This window comes from Scyliorhinus torazame, chromosome 14 (genome assembly GCF_047496885.1).
Source record: "Scyliorhinus torazame isolate Kashiwa2021f chromosome 14, sScyTor2.1, whole genome shotgun sequence".
Lineage (NCBI taxonomy): Eukaryota > Metazoa > Chordata > Chondrichthyes > Carcharhiniformes > Scyliorhinidae > Scyliorhinus > Scyliorhinus torazame.
Window position 1 is genome coordinate 128,290,537 of NC_092720.1, and position 20,450 is coordinate 128,310,986.

General features: G+C 48.3%; 1 protein-coding gene across 1 annotated transcript in view; it reads right to left on the reverse strand.

Moving 5' to 3' along the window:
- LOC140390033 (LIM and senescent cell antigen-like-containing domain protein 2) overlaps nucleotides 1–20,450 on the reverse strand; it is a 217,792-nt gene that overhangs the window by 26,462 nt on the left and 170,880 nt on the right. Inside the window, exons 5-7 of the mRNA XM_072474877.1 lie at nucleotides 6,027–6,176; nucleotides 4,808–4,958; nucleotides 2,351–2,443 (exon numbers count right to left, since the gene is read on the reverse strand). Coding sequence (XP_072330978.1) covers nucleotides 2,351–2,443; nucleotides 4,808–4,958; nucleotides 6,027–6,176 — 394 coding nt within the window. The remainder of the gene's footprint in view (nucleotides 1–2,350; nucleotides 2,444–4,807; nucleotides 4,959–6,026; nucleotides 6,177–20,450) is intronic.

Here is a 20,450-nt window from a genome sequence, read left to right on the forward strand (position 1 = left end):
ATGACCAGGGACTGCCAGATCTGTGCGGAGTGTAAACCGCACTTCTATCGACCGGATAAGGCCCACCTGGTGAAGGCATCCTGCCCTTTGAACGCCTCAGTATCGATTTCAAAGGGCCCCTCCCCTCCAATAATCGCAATACATATTTCCTCAATATTACTGATGAGTTGTCCCGCTTCCCCTTTGCAATCCCTTGCCCCAATATGACCACGTCCACCGTCATTAAAGCCCTACATAGTGTCTTCACCCTGTTTGGTTTCCCAATTATGTCCACAGTGACCAGGACTCGTCGTTCATGAGCGACGAACTGCGTCAGTACCTGCTCGGTAAGGGCATCGCCTCGAGCAGGACTACCAGTTATGGGCAGCACGGTAGCATTGTGGATAGCACAATTGCTTCACAGCTCCAGGGTCCCAGGTTCCGGCTTGGGTCACTGTCTGTGAGGAGTCTGCACATCCTCCCAGTGTGTGCGTGGGTTTCCTCCGGGTGCTCCGGTTTCCTCCCACAGTCCAAAGATGTGCAGGTTAGGTGGATTGGCCATGATAAATTGCCCTTAGTGTCCAAAATTGCACTTAGTGTTGGGTGGGATTACTGGGTTATGGGGATAGGGTGGAGGTGTTGACCTTAGTAGGGTGCTCTTTCCAAGAGCCGGTGCAGACTCGATGGGCCGAATGGCCTCCTTCTACACTGTAAATTCTATGATATAACCCCAGGGGAAACGGGCAGGTGGAGAGGGAGAACTCAACGGTCTGGAAGACAGTCCTACTGACCCTGCGGTCCAGGAATCACCCAGTTTCTCACTGGCAGGAGGTCATCCCAGATGCGCTCCACTCTATTAGGTCCCTACTTTGCACGGCCACAAACGAGACCCCTCATGACCGCCTATTTGTTTTCCCTAGGGGATCCACCTCAGGGGCCTTGCTTCCGTCCTGGCTGAAGACACCGGGGCCAGTCCTACTCAGAAAACACATCAAGAACAACAAAGAACAAAGAAATGTACAGCACAGGAACAGGCCCTTCGGCCCTCCAAGCCCGTGCCGACCATGCTGCCCGACTAAACTACAATCTTCTACACTTCCTGGGTCCGTATCCCTCTATTCCCATCCTATTCATGTAAGGCCGATCCTCTGGTAGAGAGGGTCCAGCTCCTACACTCAAACCCCCAGTACGCTTATATCGAACACCCCGATGGCCGACAGGATACGGTCTCCCTCCACCACCACCATCACCACCGCCGCCGCTCCACTATATCCCGCCCAACCTACCATGACCAGTGCCCCCCCGCCCTTATATGGCTCCCACGCTCCCTCCCGCCCGCCATCCCCCCCTTCACCGATCCACAGGAATGAAGCTCCAGAAGAGACGCTCCCGGAGTCCACGTCTGTACCCGCACCGGCGCCCTCACTACCGATGCCAGCACGGATGAGCTCGACACCCGGGCCAGCAGCAACGCCAGAGCTTCGGCGATCACAGCGCACGATCCGTGCGCCGGACCGGCTGAACTTATGAACCCCTCACCCCCGCCGGACTTCATTTTTTTAACAGGGGGTGAATGTGGTGAATGTATTGTACCAATAATCCACCATTGTATCAGTACCATGCTTTACCTTTGTATTTGCATCTATGCTATGTTGTGGCCCTTGTGGGCTCCACCTATGGGCCATTGTATGGGACATGTATGGGCTCTGCCCATGGATCCTCCCCTTGAGGGGAGTATAAAGAGCAGTCGACCTGTAGGCGGCGCACAGTATTGTGTCAGTCGCAGGCAGGCACTGTTCTAAGTTGATTAAAGCCACGGTTTACTTTTACTCTTGTCTCGAGTGAATTGATGGTCGCATCAGAAATGGATGGAAAATAAACTTTGTTTGCTGGTTGGGGTATGGCCGACTTTAAAATCTGAGAATCAGAACTCACGAAACTCTTTGTGCAGAGTGAGGTCAAAGTGGATTTGGATGGGATTTGCTTTATTGTCCCGTGTACCGAGGTGCAATGAAAAGTATTGTTCTGCGTACAGTGTGGAGCTCCCTCTGCCAATAAGCAGATGACACGAGTTCAGTTAATAATGTTCAATCTGTGATTGGTGGGGTGTTGACAGACCAGGGCTATAAAGAGAGGAGGAACCAAGACGGGTGGATGGAATTAAGTTTCAGATCAGCTGTGATCGCATTCAATCTCTGAGCAAACTCGAAGGGCTGAATGGCCCACGATCCTGTAACACTTGCAGCATTCATAATGTTGCCTAATGCCCACTTGCTGGCAATATCAGTCATACAATTAGTACCAGTACCACCATCAGTGACAATCTGGCGAAGATTCAATAAAAAAATCCATATATATGTAGAGGAAGTACCTGGTTGTAATGTTTCTCACAATAGGCCAGTCCTTTCCGCTCAAAGTGATGATGTCCCAGAAATGGTTTCTCACATTTCGCACATACAAAATGCTGTAGGCGATAAAACAGAGTCAAAATCATTAAACGAGGCAGGATTTTATATATAGCCACTCTCACAATGTTAGTGTCACTGGCTGGGCCAGCATTTGTAGCACATCCCTGCCGTCTTCTTGAACAGCTGCGGCCCATGTGGTGTGGACACACTCACAGTGCTGTTAGAGAGGGAGACCCAGTGGCAATGAAGGAACGCCGATCTAGATCCAAGTCAGGATGGTGAGTGATGTGAAGGTAATGGTATTCCCTAATGCCGGCTGACATTTTCCTTCTTAGTAGTGGAGATTGTGGCTTTTGCAGACCATTGTTGAACGTGCCTTGGGTTGCAACAGGAAAATCTCGGGACCGTCAGTCAGCGATGTCTACTGTAAACTGGGATTTCCCACTTCTTTCTCATCCTGGACGACTGCTCTTTCCCAGCCTGCCATGTGGCAGGCACCAAGGAGATCAGTAAATTTTCCTTCTTTCCGCTCCAGTCACTGCACTTCCATGTGGAAGAAAGGGCAGTAATGGCCCAGCAATCCTTCATTGGGAGGAGAGTATCTGGAACTGGCTTACATTCCCTAACGCCTCAGATTTTCCTGCTATAGGCCTAAAAAGGGTCTTCCTCCCCACAACATGAGGACGATGCACACAAAGCACTCGATATGGCTCCAGATCAAGAAAAATACTACCAAGTAGGGAGGCACAGCATTGTAAGGGCTGCAACAACGCTCTGTTTTCCCTTCTGACCCAGTTGAGCTGCATTACAGCTCTAAGCTCACCCTACAAACAATTGGATCTCCAGGAGACGGGTTAGTAGCAGCTTCTTGAGTAAGTATCACCTTGTCGCTAAACCCCCCCCCCCCAATGAATGGACAACACTTAGGTATCCCTATTCCATTCTTTTTTTTTTAAATTGAATTAAAATATTGCCAATTAAGGGGCAATTTTGTGTGGCCAATCCACCTACCCTGCACATCATTGGGTTGTGGGGGTGAGACCCATGCAGACACGGGGAGAATGTGCAAACTCCACACGGACAGTGACCCAGGGCTGGGATCGAACCTGGGACCTTGGCGCCGTGAGGCAGCAATGCTAACCACTACGCCACTGTGCTGCCCCAATGTCTGGGGTACTTAAGAGGACAAAATTAGAATGCTGTAAGATCCGGTAGAGATTACAGTGATAGGGGGTGACGAAGCCTGTAGGGATTTAAAAAGAAAGCTATGAATTTTTAAATGGAGGCACTGCCCGATGGGGGGACAGTACAGATAAGTAAACAAAGAGTGATGGGTGATTGGGACTTGGTACAATTAGAATAATAGGGAGCAGAGATTTTGATGGACACAAATTTCAGGAAGGTGGAGAATGGGAGGGGGGCCAAGAATGGATTGGAATCCAGAGTCTAGAAGTAACAAGGATAAGGATGTCTGCTCCAGCAACAGAGGAGCTGAGACAGGCAGACATTACAGAAATAATAATAATATTTATTGTCACAAGCAGGCTTACATTAACACTGCAGTGAAGTTACTGTGAAAAGCCCACAGTCGCCATATTCCGGCACCTGTTCAGGTACACCGAGGGAGAGTTCAGAATGTCCAAATTACCTAACAGCGCGTCTTTCAGGACTTGTGGGAAGAAACCGGAGCATCCGCAGGAAACCCACGCAGGAACGGGGAGAGCGTGCAGACTCTGCACCGACAGTGACCGAAGTTGGGAATCGAACCTGGGATCCTGGAGCTGTGAAGCGACAGTGCTAACCACTGTGCTGCCAACGTAGGTCGATAGGATCTAGTGACGGTGCAGAAACTCATCTGAGGGTCAATAGGACAGTCTGGTTCAGCCTGAGACAAGGAGAGGGATAGAGTCGCTCACTGGACAAAACCTTAACCTCTTCTATTCTCTGGTGATTCCTTTCATTTTTAAACATTTTTTTCATGGGATGTGGGTGTCTCTGGCAAAGTCGCCATTTGTTACCCATCCCGAATTGTCCTTTAACTGAGTGGCTTGCTGGGCCATTTCAGAGGGCATTTAAGTGTCAACCACATTGCTGTGAGTCTGGAGTCACATGTAGGCCAGGTCGGGTAAGGACGACAGCTTTCCTTCCTTAAAGGGACATGAGTGGATCAGATGAGTTTTTCTGACAATCGATGGTAGTTGTCATGGTGACCATTACTGAGACTGGCTGGGCTTGAAAATTCTAGATTTATTAACTGAATTCAGATTTCACCAGCTGTCGTGGTGGGATTTGAACCCAGGGTCCCCTGAGCATTAGCCTGGGCCCCTGGATCACCATTCCAGTGATGACGCCGTCTCCCCTACATTGTGCTCCGGTGGGTTCCTGGAGTTCACTGGCACCATTTGATATTGAGCACTCACCTCGACATGCCATTGTTTCCCCAAGGCATTCACCACTCGCCCCTCAATAGGCCGGCGGCATGCTCCGCAGATCGGGATCCCCATTTTATCATGGCAAGGGAGGCAGTAGAGTTCCCCCTTCAGCTCTCGAGCCTCCGCTGTCAGCTCCTTCCTGGAAATCGCCAGACACAGGCTCAGTGACAACACCAACAGCTTTAAGCTTCTAATGTCTATATTTCCTGTTTAGAAATCATGGCATAAACGGCCAATTGAACAACTTGTGACTCAATATCGCTCGTGCAACGATAAACTGGACCGGAGAGTAGAGAATGGAAGGGGTTGGGTAGGGCAGGCCAAATGGGGAGTCAGAAAATAGATATGATTTTAAGTAGAATTACCAAAAGATCAAGATTCCAGGGAACAGTTAGTGCGGTTCTGTACCTACAACAGGAAGGGAACGGACCTTTTCATCAACTTAACCAGCATGGATACTGGATGTAATTAATAACCGAGGGGTGGCAGATCTGAGCCACAGTGATGTTTTTTTCTTTATTCTTGAAAGGAACGTGGGTGCTGTTGGCTAGGCCAGCATTTGTTGCCCATCCCTGATTGTCCTTGAGAAGGTGGTGGTGAGCTGCCTTCTTAAACCACTGCAGTCCATGTGGCCGTGCTGTACCTGTGCATCTGTTGCCCTTGCATTTCTAAGTGGCACAGGCCACAGGTTTAGAAAATGTGGACGAAGGAGACTTGGTGAGTTGCTGCACTGCACCTTGTAGATGGTACACACGGCTGCTACTGTGCACTGGTGTTGGAGGGAGCGACTGCTGGAGGTGTTGGATAGGATGTCGGACGAGCGGGCTGCTTTGACCTGGATGAGCTTCTTGGGACTGCACTCATCCAAGCAAGTGGAGAGAAGGTGGGCAGGCTTTGGGAGTGTGGAGGCGAGATACTTGCGATAAACATCCCAGCCTCCGTCCTGCTCTTGTAGCCACAGTATTTATATGGCTGGTCCAGTTCAGTTTCTGGTCAACGATAACCCCAGGTCATTGATGGTGGGGGACTCAGCGATGGAAATGTCAGTGACTGTCAAGGGGAGATGAGTAGATTCTCTCTTGTGGGAGATGATCACTGTCTGGCTCTTGAATCCCAATATGCATGAGGAGTAATAATTGGTGTGTACTCTAAACTTCACAGTCAATAGACACTCTTACATAATGATTGAGTTGTTATTCTAACTCACCCACAGTGGGTACAGTTGTAATGATCAGCATGATAAGCATCACTTTTATACATCAGTGGCAGTTCGTCAATGATGAGGTGACACTTCTGACAGATATACTGGCCAAGACGCTTTGCTTTCTCTCGGTTGTGGCATGGTCTGCAGAGATGCCTGTGGGTGAATGAATATATCAGGGTGTTGCACTGCTCGAAAGACAAAACATGTATTCCTGTGTTTCATACTAGATACTAATACACGTCTGTTAACAGACACACTTATTCTCTATAAATATATACGTATGATTTAAATTTAAACATTCATATATTTCTCTTTGCCTGAAAATTACTATTATATTAGTGAATTAATGTTTAATCAGTTTGTATAGCTTTCCGATTGTCAAATTAACCTTCAAAGGAATAGAATGTCAAAGGCTGCACATTTCTATCCATTAATATCCCCAATAGTAGTACTTGACTTGCATGTAAACAGGCATGCATTCCATAAACACGCGTAAATGCACACACCCACACAGACACACACACAGCACACGCACAGCACACACACAGACAGGCACGCATACCCACACACACATACATACTGTTGTTCTTTATGATATGATGTTATGTCCCAACAGCATCGCCAATACTGCGGGTGTTTCTATTTATCTCAGTGAACCACAAGTCTTTTCCCTTATATCGGTCAAATGACCACACAACCAGTTAGTTAGTTCAAAAGATGGTTTATTTACACACACTAGGATTACTTCGACATGCAAACACAATATCTACTACGAGTTAAACTACACCTATCAGCTACAATAACCTATACTTGAAATGAAATGAAATGAAAATCGCTTATTGTCACAAGTCGGCTTCAAATGAAGATACTGTGAAAAGCTCCTAGTCACCACATTCCGGCGCCTGTTCGGGGAGGCTGGTACGGGAATTGAATCGTGCTGCTGGCCTGCCTTGGTCTGCTTTCAAAGCCAGCGATTTAGCCCAGTGTGCCAAACCAGCCCCATACTTAACTTCAGGGCGACCGGCACTGTGCAAATGGATAAGGTCTTTATCTTGATTTCACGTGGCTGGTTGGAAGAAGTGGCTCTGTCTCTGCTGGGCTCATCCGTCAGGTAGCGATCCTTGGTCTTGAACTTGGCTGGCTGTTCTTGCTACAGTTGGCTGGCACAGGCCAGATTCAAAGGAGGCTGGCACAGGCCGGATCCAAAAGAGGCAGAACACATGGCTGTGTCCCCTTTTATCCCTCTGGCATTTCGCGCTCTTCGGGGCTGTCCTTGATCTTGTACCCAATAGTTCGACATGGCTCTGATCACTGCCTTCAATTTCGGTCAATAAAGGGGTGGGTGCCTTGGTGGCTGGGCGGGTCCTGAGCGGTCATTGACCTTGGCAGTTGGGCTCTCTGAGTAAAGGGAGTGGCGCCGATCAGTCTGTGGCTGTACCGGTTTCTTGATTGGAGTTCTATTGTCCTGGGAAACGGGCCATTAAAATGCAAACGAGCGGGGGTTTCGATCAGGTCTAGCTACCTGCGTTTCAAATACACAGAAGCTCTGTATCTGTCTGAGTCCTGGGTTGGCCATAATTCCCATGGTCCTTTGCAGGTGGCCATCTTAGATGGCTACAGTACACGCACACAAACACATGCACACAGGTTCAGACACACACAAACACAAATAAACAGGCACATACACAAATATATACCGGCACAGACACATGCAAACAATGCAGATACACATAGACAGGTGCAGACCACACACACCAAAGCACCCACCCACCAGCACACACATACCAGCACATACATACATCCACCAGCACACCCACACACACACACACAGCAGCACACACACACACCTGCACACACACACAGCACACACACACCAGCGCAGACACACACCAGCATAAACACACCTACCAGCAACACACATCATTCACCACAAACACACACACTCCAGCACCCACAGGCAGCAGCACACAGACACATCCACCAGCACAAACGCACACACACCAGCAGGCATGCACACACCAGCAGACACGCACACACCAGCAGAAATGCACACACCAACACACACACACAAGCAAGCACACACACACACCAGAACACACACAAACAGCACACACACACACACCAATGATGTGTTGTGTACTCTGCTACACAGACGAACCAACACGGTTGCGAATGGTACAACTCAGTTTTATTACTAACATATATTTACAGTGGTAAACTGGTGACTGAGGTTCGATCTTAACCCTTGAATCTGTGGACCTATTCCTAACACTATCCTGGAGTGGCACTCAGCACATGGTGGATGTCTGAGTGGCTTGCTGTGAGCTCTATGCCCTGAGCTGTCTCCTGTTGGAATGCCCGGGGAGTGTTGTGTTCCCTGTTTTGTAGTGTGTATGCTCTTGCCTGTGGTGTTGTGTGTGTTGATTGGTCTGATGATTTGTCCATCAGTATGTATGTATGTTTGTACCATGATGTTTACCTGAATATCATGACATCCCCCCTTTTTTACAAGAACATGTGCCTATGTGGTTATAAATAGAGATGTGTACTGAGTGCAGCTGAATGTGTGTATGTGTGCAATGTCTACAGCATGTACATGGGGCTAAACTATATACAAGGGGCGATGTCGGGTGCGACCTAGCAACGAGGTTGTACCATAAACAAAGAACGGGGAAATGTTGAACAACAAAACAAACTCCTGTAACGACAAGGAAGAACAGAAACATATTAACACAGTGGTATTATGAGTTCAATGTACAAACAGGCTCATAAATCCAGTCTAGTAGGTGGGCGACGAATTCGGGTTGACCGTTAGGGTGGCACACCATTCATCACCCGGATTGACAGTGTTCACTTGCAACGGCTGGTGGGTCCTGGCAGGAGACATCCGGTTCCCATCACTGGTCTGGATATCGTCTGGGCACGACTCATAGTACGGAGGCTGAATGGTCCGCACGTCCCTGCAAGGTTGTCGGAATTGGGGAACATTGGCAGGTTGAGCTGCTCGGCAGCAGGCAGCGTAGTGGCCCATCTTGCCACAGCGGAGGCATTGTCGGTTTCTTGCCGGACATTGCCGCTTTAAATGTGCGGCTCTGCAGTTGCCGCAGGTCGTGACGTCATGGCGTTCGTAGCGCCACCGCGCATGCGCAGTTCGGTCTTACGTCGAGCGCGCCTGCGCATCACGTCCCTCTGTGTCGACGTCGTTTTTGGTGCGTACAAGCGCGGGAGGCCGCGGAAAGCGCGCGAAATGGCCGCCCTCGTCCGGGCTGCGGACCGGGAGGAACTCAATCGCCTGGACCCGTTTGGCCTCGTAGGACCCCTGCCGCGCCGATTCGGCTGCTTGAAATTGGGAGTAGCGGCTAGTCGCGTTTTCATGCAGGACACAGGCTTCGATTGCGGAGGTTAGGGTGAGGCCTTTAATTTTTAAGAGCTGCTGGCGTAGGGTGCCCGAGGTGACCCCAAAAACAATCTGGCCCCGAATCACTGAATCGGAGGTGGTGTCGTAACCGCAGTACTGCCCGAGGATACGGAGGTGTGTAAGGAAGGATTGAAAGGGCTCATCCTTACCCTGCAGGCGCTGCTGGAAGAGATACCTCTCGAAACTCTCGTTGACCTCGACGTTGAAGTGTTGGTCGAGTTTGAGAAGGACCGTCTTGTACTTGGTCTTGTCCTCGCCTTCCGCGAACACCAGGGAGTTGTAGACATGGATGGCGTGTTGCCCTGCCGTGGAGAGGAGGATGGCGATCTTTCTGGTGTCCGAAGCGCGCTCCTTTTCGTTGGTTTCCACGAAGAGCTGGAAGCGCTATTTGAACAGGTTCCAATTGACGCCGAGGTTTCCAGCGACTTGTTGCAGCTGCGGTGTGCTGACGGTGTCCATGGCGCAGGATGGCAGATTCCGGAGGATCCGGAGGTAGGTCCCACAGTTACCGGGTTCCAATCCTGGTACTATGGTGTGTTGGGTACTCTGCTACACAGCCGAACCAACACGGTTGCGAATGGTACAACTCAGTTTTATTACTAACATATATTTACAATGGTAAACTGGTTACTGAGGTTCGATCATAACCCTTGAATCTGTGGACCTATTCCTAACACTATCCTGGAGTGGCACTCAGCACATGGGGGATGTCTGAGTGGCTTGCTGTGAGCTCTGTGCCCTGAGCTGTCTCCTGCTGGAATGCCCGGGAAGTGTCGTGTTCCCTGTTTTTTAGTGTGTATGCTCTGGCCTGTGATTGGCTGTGGTGTTATGTGTGTGTTGATTGGTCCATTGATCTGTCCATCAGTATGTATGTATGTTTGTACCATGATGTTCACCTGAATATCATGACAACCAACACACACACAAATCCCTCAGCGCGCGCACACAAATGCACACCACCACACACGTACCAGCACATTAATACACACACACCAGGATACACACACCAACAGACTCACACCAGTGTGCGCACACATACACACACCAGCATACACACCCACACATGCCTGCATGGTTAGTGGTGTAAAACTGCAAAATATATTTGTCCAATTATTCGGTATAAAGGAGACTTTGTGGCTGTTTGCACCTCTGGATAATTCACTGAAAGATAGGTCCATCCTCTTGTCCCTGCCCCCATTTCCTTTCCTTATCCATAGATTTATCTATATCCCTTTAAAAAAGCTATTGTAGGTTTTGCTCCCCTCAGTATTTTCTTAACATAACAATCCTCTGCATCTCCCAACTGCATCATACATGTAGAGACCCGCCCACTGCTGCATTCCCAAATGTAAACAGACAAACTCCACCACACCCAGCTGCACACAGTCAATAATCTCGAGTTAACTCTCTTTCCTCCTCATCACAGAGCACAAGCAGAGATCGGTTAATATTCAGGGAAAGACGATTTATGAAGGAACACATATTGAGGTCAAGCGTCGATACCTTAGACAAGAAAATATCATTTTAAAATAAATTTACGCTACTGATCTTTGTACTGAGATTTAATTTAAGATCAGACACTGGTCATTTTCCAGATTGGGGCCCCATCCACTTTTCCTGTATGAAATCTAAAGGGACATGAATGAAGTCATGTGCCATGCTTTTAAAATAAATCCTGTTTCTTTTGAAAAAAAAAAATCATCCTACATCTTTATATCAGCAATTAATTTACCATACCAATGTCCAGGCTCCATGATGCACAGTCAGTCTGGGTGTGGTTACATTTCCAAATTTGCCCTCCCAATTTGTGAATAATAATACCAATGCTTGGAGACCAATCTACCTGCAAACTATCTGGATTGACCCTGTCTCGATCTGCCGGGCCATTCCAAACACTTACTCTGCTGGGGTGACACCCGAGTCGACAGAAATCCATCTACTTCCAATCTATATGGATTGCGTGGAACCTCAGTCCACAGAAATCTTTATAAAGGGAGAGAAATCGCCAACCTTCCATGGCACAATTCAATATTGCAGAGATAAATCTGTCTTTAATATTTCCAAAACGAAAGGATCGGCTAACCCCCCAATCTACAGCAATCAATCAGCTTTGTATCTTTAGAGATCCATTTCTCCAATCCATTCATCCAGTTCCATTCTGTTAGGATTGGGCTGCATTAGATCGGCAAATATCATTCTACATGTAACCTGTCGAGCTCAATAAACTTCACAATGTTAAGGATCCTTATACCATCAGTTCATAAGAAACAATTTTTTTCACTCATTTAAGGGATGTGGGAGTCGCTGGTGAGGCCACCATTTATTGCCCATCCCTAATTGTCCTTGAGAAGGTGATGGTAAGCTGCCTCTTGAACCGCTGCAGTCCATATGGTGTAGGTACCTCCACTGTGCTGCTAGGGAGGGAGTTCCAGGATTTTGCCCCAGCGACAGTGAAGGGACAGCGATATAGTCAGGGTGGTGATGGACTTGGAGGAAAACTTGCAGGTATCTGCTACCCTTGACTTCTAGATGGTAGTGGTCGTGGGATTGGAAGGTGCTGTCCAAGAAGCCTTGATGAGTTCCTGCAGTGAATCTTGTAGATGGTACACACGGCTGCTACTGTGCGTCGGTGGTGGGGGGACTGAATGTTTGGAGTAGGGGTGCCAATCAAATGGGCTGTTTCGTCCTGGATAGTGTCAAGTTTCTTGATCCCTAGGGTTGTTGGACCTGTCCTCATCCAGGTGAGTGGAGAGTAATCCATTATACTCCTGACTTGTGCCTTGTAGATGATGGACAGGTTTTGGGAGACAGAAGTGAGTTACACATGCAGGATTCCTAGCTTCTGACCTGCTCTTGTAGCCACAGTATTAATAGGACTAGTCCAGTTCAGTTTCTGGTAAATGATAACCCCCAGGATATTGATAGTGGGGAACTCAGCGATGGTAATGCCATTAGGGCGATGGTTAGATCCTCTCTTGTTGGAGGTGGTCATTGCCAGGAACCTGTGTGCTTTGAATTTTATCTGGACCTGGATATTGTTCAAGTCTTGCTGTCTTTGGACATGGACTGCTTCATTATCTGAGAAATCACGAATGGTGCTGAACACTGCAAACATCAGTGAACATCCAAATTTCTGACCTTATGATGGAAGGAAGGTCATTGATGAAGCAGCTCAAGATGGCTGGGCCTAGGACACTAACCTGAGGAACTCCTGCAGTTATGTCCTGGATCTGGGCGGCATGTTGGCACACTGAGTAGCACTGCTGCCTCACGGCGCCGAGGACCCGGGTTTGATCCCGGCCCCGGGTTACTGTCTGTGTGGAGTTTGCACATTCTCCCTGTGTCATGGGTCTCACTCCTACAACCCAAAGATGTGCAGGGTAGGTGGATTGGCCACGCTAAATTGCCTCCTAATTGGAAAACTTAAAAATTTAAAAAAGTGATGTCCTTGAGCTGAGATGATTGGCCTCCAACCACCACAACCATCTTCCCTGTGCTCGGTAAGACTCCAACCAGCAGAGAATTTTCCCTCTGATTCCCATTGACTTCTTGCTAGTGCTCCTTGATGCCATACTCAGTCTAATACTGCCTCAGTGTCGAGGATAGTTACTCTCACCTCGCCTGCCTGAAATCTACTGGCATTAATCTATTGAAATCAATGTAAGCCATACCGTAGAAATAAATGTGATGCGATTGATACGTACTCGTCCCTTTATTCTTTTACCCCGAATTTTAGGAAAACGTAAAGGCATTGGAGAGGGTGCAGAAAAAAAATCTGGAGAATTGTTCCAGGGAGGAGGAGCTTCAGTTAAGAAGGTAGATTGGAGAAGTTGGGACTATTTCCCTCAGAGCAAAGGAGGTTGAGAGGAGATTTGATAAAGATGTTCAGAATCGTGCAGGGTCCGGATACTTGTTCGCACTCATGAAAGGAACGAGAATGAGAGGCTACAGATATAGAGGAATCGGTAAAAGAAGCAAAAGTGATATGAGGAAAACTGTTGTCACGCAGTGAGTGGTTAGGGTTTGGAATGCATTGCTGGAGAGTATGGTGGATGTAGGTTCAATTGAGGCATTTAAAATGGATTTGATTGTTACCTGAAAAGGGAGAATGTGCAGGGTTACGGGGGAGAAGGTGGGCGAACGACACTGGGTGAGTTGCTCGTCTGGAAAACTGGTGCATGCACAATGGGCCGAATGGCCTCCTTCTGCACTGTAACTGTGATTCTCTCCTCCAGTTTACATGGATTCGTCTACGGCAAGTATTGGAATTAACCTCTCCTCCTATAATGGACACAATTTCCCCCAACTGGATGAGATTAATCTGCAGACCATCCAATCTACAGCGATTCGATCCCTGTCACTCACCTCTTGGCTAGTTCTTTTGTCCCAAATGCTTTTATCCTTTGCAAAAATGACAAGGGGCAGCACCCAATCTTAACGGCCCCGCCCTGACAGAGTGACAGCCTGAACCCCATTCACTCATCATTTGTTTTCTTCAGAGAGGCTCAATATCTGGAATGAAAGCAGGTCTGTGCGGTTCTGAGCCTGACACTTAAAGAAATATGGCGAGATCCCGCCCATTGCTTTTGAATTTGAAACCCAGACTGTTTCAAGGAACTGAAAGTCAAACCCAGTGGTGCTGAACTGCTCGGGTCAACAAGAAGGGCAGAGGATGCAGGTAGGAAAACCCTTGCAGCGTGTGTGGACTCCAGGCTCTTGGCGCTCACTGTAACCAGTTCAAACGCCAGTACATACTGTGGTAAACCACTGTGTTCCTATATTAAGGGTTGTACGGTAGAACCTGCACTACAGGTTCACCTGGGCCCCTGCATGCTAGCTCCGCCCAGGAGCCGGGTTATAAATATGCGTGGCCTTCAGCTCGCAGCCATTTCGTCAGCTGCTGTAGGAGGCCACACTTCAGATACTAATAAAGCCTCAGTTTGAATTCAACTTCGTCTCCAGCCAAATTGATCGTGCCTCACAAACTATCCAACTTTAGGAAAGTACCTGTTTCTTGACACACAACCACCTGGCGGTGTTAATCCACTTGTTCTCAAACTTTCTCGTCCGTAGACCACTTATTTTTTAAAAAGATTTTTTAGAGTACCCAATTCATTTTTTTTCCAATTAAGAGGCAGTTTAGCGTTGCCAATCCACCTATCCTGCACATCTTTGGGTTGTGGGGTGAGATCCACACAGACACAGGGAGAATGTGCAAACTCGACAAGGGCAGTGACCCGGGACTGGGATCGAACCTGCGACCTCGGAAGCATGAGGCAGCAGTGCTAACCACTGTGCCACCGTGCTGCCCCTTTCCGTAGACCACTTATGAGACAAAAGACTCCATGGGCCGCCGACTGATTCTAACTCTACCCACTTCTGCTTGCTGCAAGAAGAACCTATCAGAATTAAAGGATAGGATGATTTTGCTGATGCACTGATGAGGTGATGTCAGGTTCCATGTGGAGAACTTCAGTCTCGTGTTGAGCGTCATGTACAGCCAGTTCCTCTTTGTTTTCCACAAGTGTGGAGAAGCCGACCTTGCATTTGCAACACTGACGCACATTTAGCTTACAAAACTATACTGTAGTTCCTCAAGTTTATAGAAACATAGGAAATAGGAGCAATAAGCATTCAGGCCCTCGAGCCCACTTTGCCCTTCAAAAAATGGCTGACCTCAATACCATTTGCACCATCCCCGTTACCCCCTGATGTCTTAATATTGAAAAGTCTATCAATCTCAGTCCTCAACATATTCAAAGACTGACCCTCCGCAGCCCTTTTGGATAGTGAATTCCAAAGATTCACCATCCTCTGAGTGAAGACATTCCTCCTCATCTCAGTCCTCTCTGACGTACCTCTTATTCTTTTTTTTTTATTTTATAAATTTAGAGTACCCAAATCATTTTTTCTAATTAAGGGGCAATTTATCATGGCCAATCCACTTACCCTGCACATCTTTGGGTTGTGGGGGCGAAATCCACGCAAACACGGGGGGGAGAATGTGCAAACTCCACACGGACAGTGAGCCAGAGCCGGGATCGAACCTGGGACCTCTGAGGCAGCAATGCTAACCACTGCGCCATCATTCTGCCCTCCTTCCTCTTATTCTGAGACTGTTTTCCCTAAAGGTAAGAGAGGCAAAAATAGACATTGGACCACTGGAAAATGTGGCTGGGGAAGTAATAATAGGAAACAAAGAAATGGCAGATGAACTGAATAGTTACTTTGCACCAGTCTTCACGGTGGGAGACACCAGTGGGATGCCAGAGCTCCAGGAGAACCAGGGGGCAGAGGTGAGTGCAGTGATCGTTACTAAGGAGCAAGTTCTGGCGAAACTGAAAGGTCTGAAGGTGGATAAGTGGAAGGTGGACCGGATGGACTACACCCCACAGTTCTAAAAGAGATAGCTGAGGAAATTGTGGAGGCATTGGTGATGTTCTTTCAGGAATCACTGGAGGAAGGAAGGGTCCCAGAGGACTGGAAAGTGGCTAATGTAACACCCCTGTTTAAGAAGGGAAAGAGGCAAAAGGTGGGAAATTATAGGCCGGTTAGCCTGACTTCGGTCATTGGTAAGATTTGAGAGTCCATTATTAAAGATGAGATCGCGGAGTACTTGGAACTGGACGATAAAATATGACTGAGTCAGCACGGCTTCGTCAAGGGAGGTCATGTCTGACAAATCTGTTACAGTTCTTTGAGAAAGTAACAAGGAAGTTAGACAAAGGAGAACCAGTGGACGTGATTTATTTAGATTTCCACAAGACCTTTGACAAGGTGCCGCATTGAAGACTATTAAATAAATTAAAAGCCCATGGTGTTAAGTGTAAGATCCTGGCATGGATAGGGAATTGGCTGACTTGCAGAAGGCAGAGAGTGGGGATAAAGGGGTCTTTTTCAGGATGGTAGCCTGTGACTAGTGGTGTATCTCAGTGGTCGGTGCTGGGAACACAACTTTTCACAATATACATTATTAATCTGGAGGCATTGTTGTTAAATTTGCAGATGATACAAAGATCTGTAGAAGGGCAGGTAGTATTGAGGAAGCAGGCGGGCTGCAGAAGGACTTGGACAGGCTAGGAGGGTGGGCAAAGAAGTGGCAGATGGAATGCAATGTGGAAAAGTGTGAGGTTATGCACTTTGGAGGGAGAAATGGAGGCATAGACTATTTTCTAAATGGGAAGATGCTTAGGAAATTAGAAGCACAAACGGACTTGGGAGTCCTTGTTCACGATTCTCTTAAGGTTAACGTGCAGGTTCAGTCAGCAGTTAAGAATGCAAATGCAATGTTAGCATTCATGTCGAGGGGGAAAGACTACAAGACCAGGAATGTACTTCTGAGGCTATATAAGGCTCTGGTCAGACCCCATTTGGAGTATTGTGAGCAGTTTTGGGTCGCGTATCTAAGGAAGGATGTGCTGGCCTTGGAAAGAGTCCAGAGGAGGTTCACAAGTATGATCCCTGGAATGAAGAGCTTGTCGTATGAGGAACAGTTGAGGACTCTGGGTCTGTACTAATTGGAGTTTAGAAGGATGAGAGGGGATCTTATTGAAACGTACAAGATACTGCGAGGCCTGGATAGAGTGGACGTGGAGAGGATGTTTCCACTTGGAGTAAAAACTAGAACCAGAGGACACCATCTCAGACTAAAGGGATGATCCTTTAAAACAGAGGTGAGGAGAAATTTCTTCAGCCAGAGGGTGGTGAATCTGTGGAACTCTTTGCTGCAGAAGGCTGTGGAGGCCAAATCACTGAGTGTCTTCAAGACAGAGATAGATAGGTTTTTGATCAATAAGGGGATCAGGGGTTATGAGGAGAAGGCAGGAGAATGGGGATGAGAAAATATCAGCCATGATTGAATGGTGGAGCAGACTCGATGGGCCAAGTGGCCTAATTCTGGTCCTGTGTCTTATGGTCTTATGGTTCTAGACCCCCCTCCCTCAAGCCAGGGGAAGCATGTTTCCTTCCTGTTGAGCCCTGTAAGAATATTGTATGTTTGAATAATATCGTCTCTCATTCTTCTGAACTCCAGAGAATAAAGGCCCAGTCTCCTCAATCTCTCCTCCACAACCCCGGCAAAACTGGAGTATGTCCTGAGAGCCTTTGTCGCACTCCCTCAATGGCAAATATCTTTCCTCCCACAGTTCAAAGATATGCAGGTTAGGTGGCTTGGTCAAGCTAAATTGTCCCTTAGTACCCAAAGATGTGCAGGTTACTTGGGGTAACAGGGTTGCAGGGATAGGGTGGGGGAGGGGGGCCTGGGTAGACTGCTCTTTCAGAGGGTTGGTGAAGACCCGATGGGCCGAATGGCCTCCTTCTGCACTGTAGGGGTTCTATGGTTTATGTCGTGTGATGATTATTCTCAGTGTCAAATAAAAAAGAACTTGCATTTATATAGCGCCTTTTGAAAAACACAACCCAAAGTGCTTTACAGCCACTGAAGTCACTATTGTAATGTTGGAAACTCGGCAGCCAATTTGCAAACTGCAAGCTCCCCCCAACAGCAATGTGATAATTTATTTTAGTGATGGCGATTGAGGGATAAATATTGGCCAGGACGCTGGGGAAACCCCCCCCCCCCCACCCCGCTCTTTTGCGAAATACTGCCATGAGATCTTTCACACCCACCTGAGAGGGTGGCTGGTTGGGCGGGGCCTCGGTTTAAGATCGCATCCAAAAGTCGGCAGCTCTGACGGTGGAGGGCTCCCTCGGTACTACACTGGAACGTCGGGCCCATGATTTTCAGCACAAGCCTCTGAATTGAAACTCAAAGCTGCTGCCTGTGCTCAAGCTGAGATAGAGAAGTGCCAGGCTCACACAGAGAAACAGGCTCCTGTTCTGGGGTTGAAGAGGCTGTTGCAGATGTGAAGACAGAGTGAGCCATCTCGCAGCTGCGCACTTTGTGCTTTTATTTCCGACCGGCCGTTTGTTTTACCTACTGACGACTTCCATTCCACTAAAGCGTCCTGGTGGGGCAGAGCGTTCTCAGAGAATGCTCTGTCTTGCTCGTGTTGGGTCTTTTTCTCTTCGGCAGGCTGTCAGTTGAACTGTGTGAAGGGTTTGTCTGTCTGTATCGAGATTGCCCCGGCTGGCTGGGCCCACAGCTGCAGGTTTGTTAGTCTCCTATCTAACATCGCGCAGCCCAACATTAGCTGTCTCGGAGGAACTTCCATCCCACCCCATCCTCGCCACCACTCCCCCCTCGCATTTCCTCCCCCCACCCCCCAGATCATCGACGCCTGCAGGGGACGATTTCCCCAGCTTCACGGCCTGCAGATACCAGGGGGAATCAATCGCGCTGCCCCCGAGCTACAGCAGAGATCGAACACCCCTCGGTGTTGGTGAGGTGACTGTCCGCTACGGTGGGTTGTCCATCTGTTTCTGAGGTAGATCTGAAGCGGCACGCCAGCGCGACACCTCCTGGAAATCATTGGATCGGCTATTCGGCTATGGGAACCTTCAAAGTCCTCATCTAGCACTAGGACCCATTGGATACCCATCCGGCCAGAGGTTTGAATGGAGTCGTGACATAGTAAGAGCCAGAGAGCAGAAGCCACCCAGATTGAGCTCCAATTGAGGTAACAGTCCAGCTCCGATGCTGTCAGAGTGAGAGTGACCAGTCAGCTACAGCTTTCAAAACTCTTTGTAAGTGAAATGAAATGAAAATTGCTTATTGTCACAAGTAGGCTTCAAATGAAGTTACTGTGAAAAGCCCCTAGTCGCCACATTCCGGCACCTGTTCGGGAAGGCTGATACGGGAATTGAACCGTGCTGCTGGCCTGCCTTGGTCTGCTTTCAAAGCCAGCGATTTAGCCCAGTGTGCTAAACCAGCCCCAAATGAAAATCGCTTATTGTCACAAGTAGGCTTCAATGAAGTTACTGTGAAAAGCCCCTAGTCGCCGCATTCCGGCGCCTGTTCGGGGAGGCTGGTAAGGGAATTGAACCGTGCTGCTGGCCTGCCTTGGTCTATGTCTAAGTCAATGCCTGTCCTGTAAATTATTGTTCAAGAAGATGGAGGCGTACAAAATTAATCCAGGTTTAGAGAAGGTAGATAAAGCTGGTGGAATTAGCTGGTGGAACAGGGACTAGCGGGGGCCGCACTGATTTAAAGCTTTGAGTTAGAGATGCCGGGGGAATTTGAGGAAAAACCTTTATTACAGTGAGGGATAATGAGTCGGACCTGGCTGCCCACAAAGTTGATGGAAGCAGAATGATTTCAAAAGGAGATTGGATGGGGGAATAAACCTCCTGGGAAAGAGCAGGGGAGTGGGAGTGACTCTGCAGGGGGCTGGCATGGACTTGATGGGCCAAATGGCCTCCTTCTTTGCCGTAATGACGATATGACCACCACTCCAAGGCGGCCGTCACAACTCAACAAGTTTCACAAGGATTTAATCAGGAGTAAGCCTTTGGAGCAGCACGGTGACGCAGTGGCTAGCACTGCTGCCTCAGGGTGCCAAGGTCCCAAGCTCGATCCCGGCTCTGGGTCACTGTCCGTGTGCAGTTTGCACATTCTCCCCGTGTTTGCGTGGGTTCCATCCCCACAACCCAAAGATGTGCAGGGTAGGTGGATTGGCCGTGCTAAATTGCCCCTTAATTGGAAAACAATAATTGGATACTCTAAATTTATAACAAAAAAAAGGCATAGGCCTTTGAATGAGTGTCCCGAAGTGCCATGTTTGCGATATGTTCCATCAGGAAATGGATATCGGGATCCAATAAGTTGCAAAACATTGGCAATGAGGCGAGGAATCCAGCTGATGTATGACACAAGGTCAAGCTGAACATACAGTCGAGTTCCCCCTCGTGACTGGTGGCCACCCTGTTCATGGTTTTCAAACAGCTTTTCCTGCTCTTTATAACAGGGGTTGTCTTCATGAATCTTTGTGACTAGACGTGAACCTTTGCCTGGTCGGTGACTTCTCTTTCCTTTCTACAATCTGCTGGTGCACATTACACAGGATAATATCCTCCCCCTGCCTCACAGTTAAAAGACACAAACGTAAGCT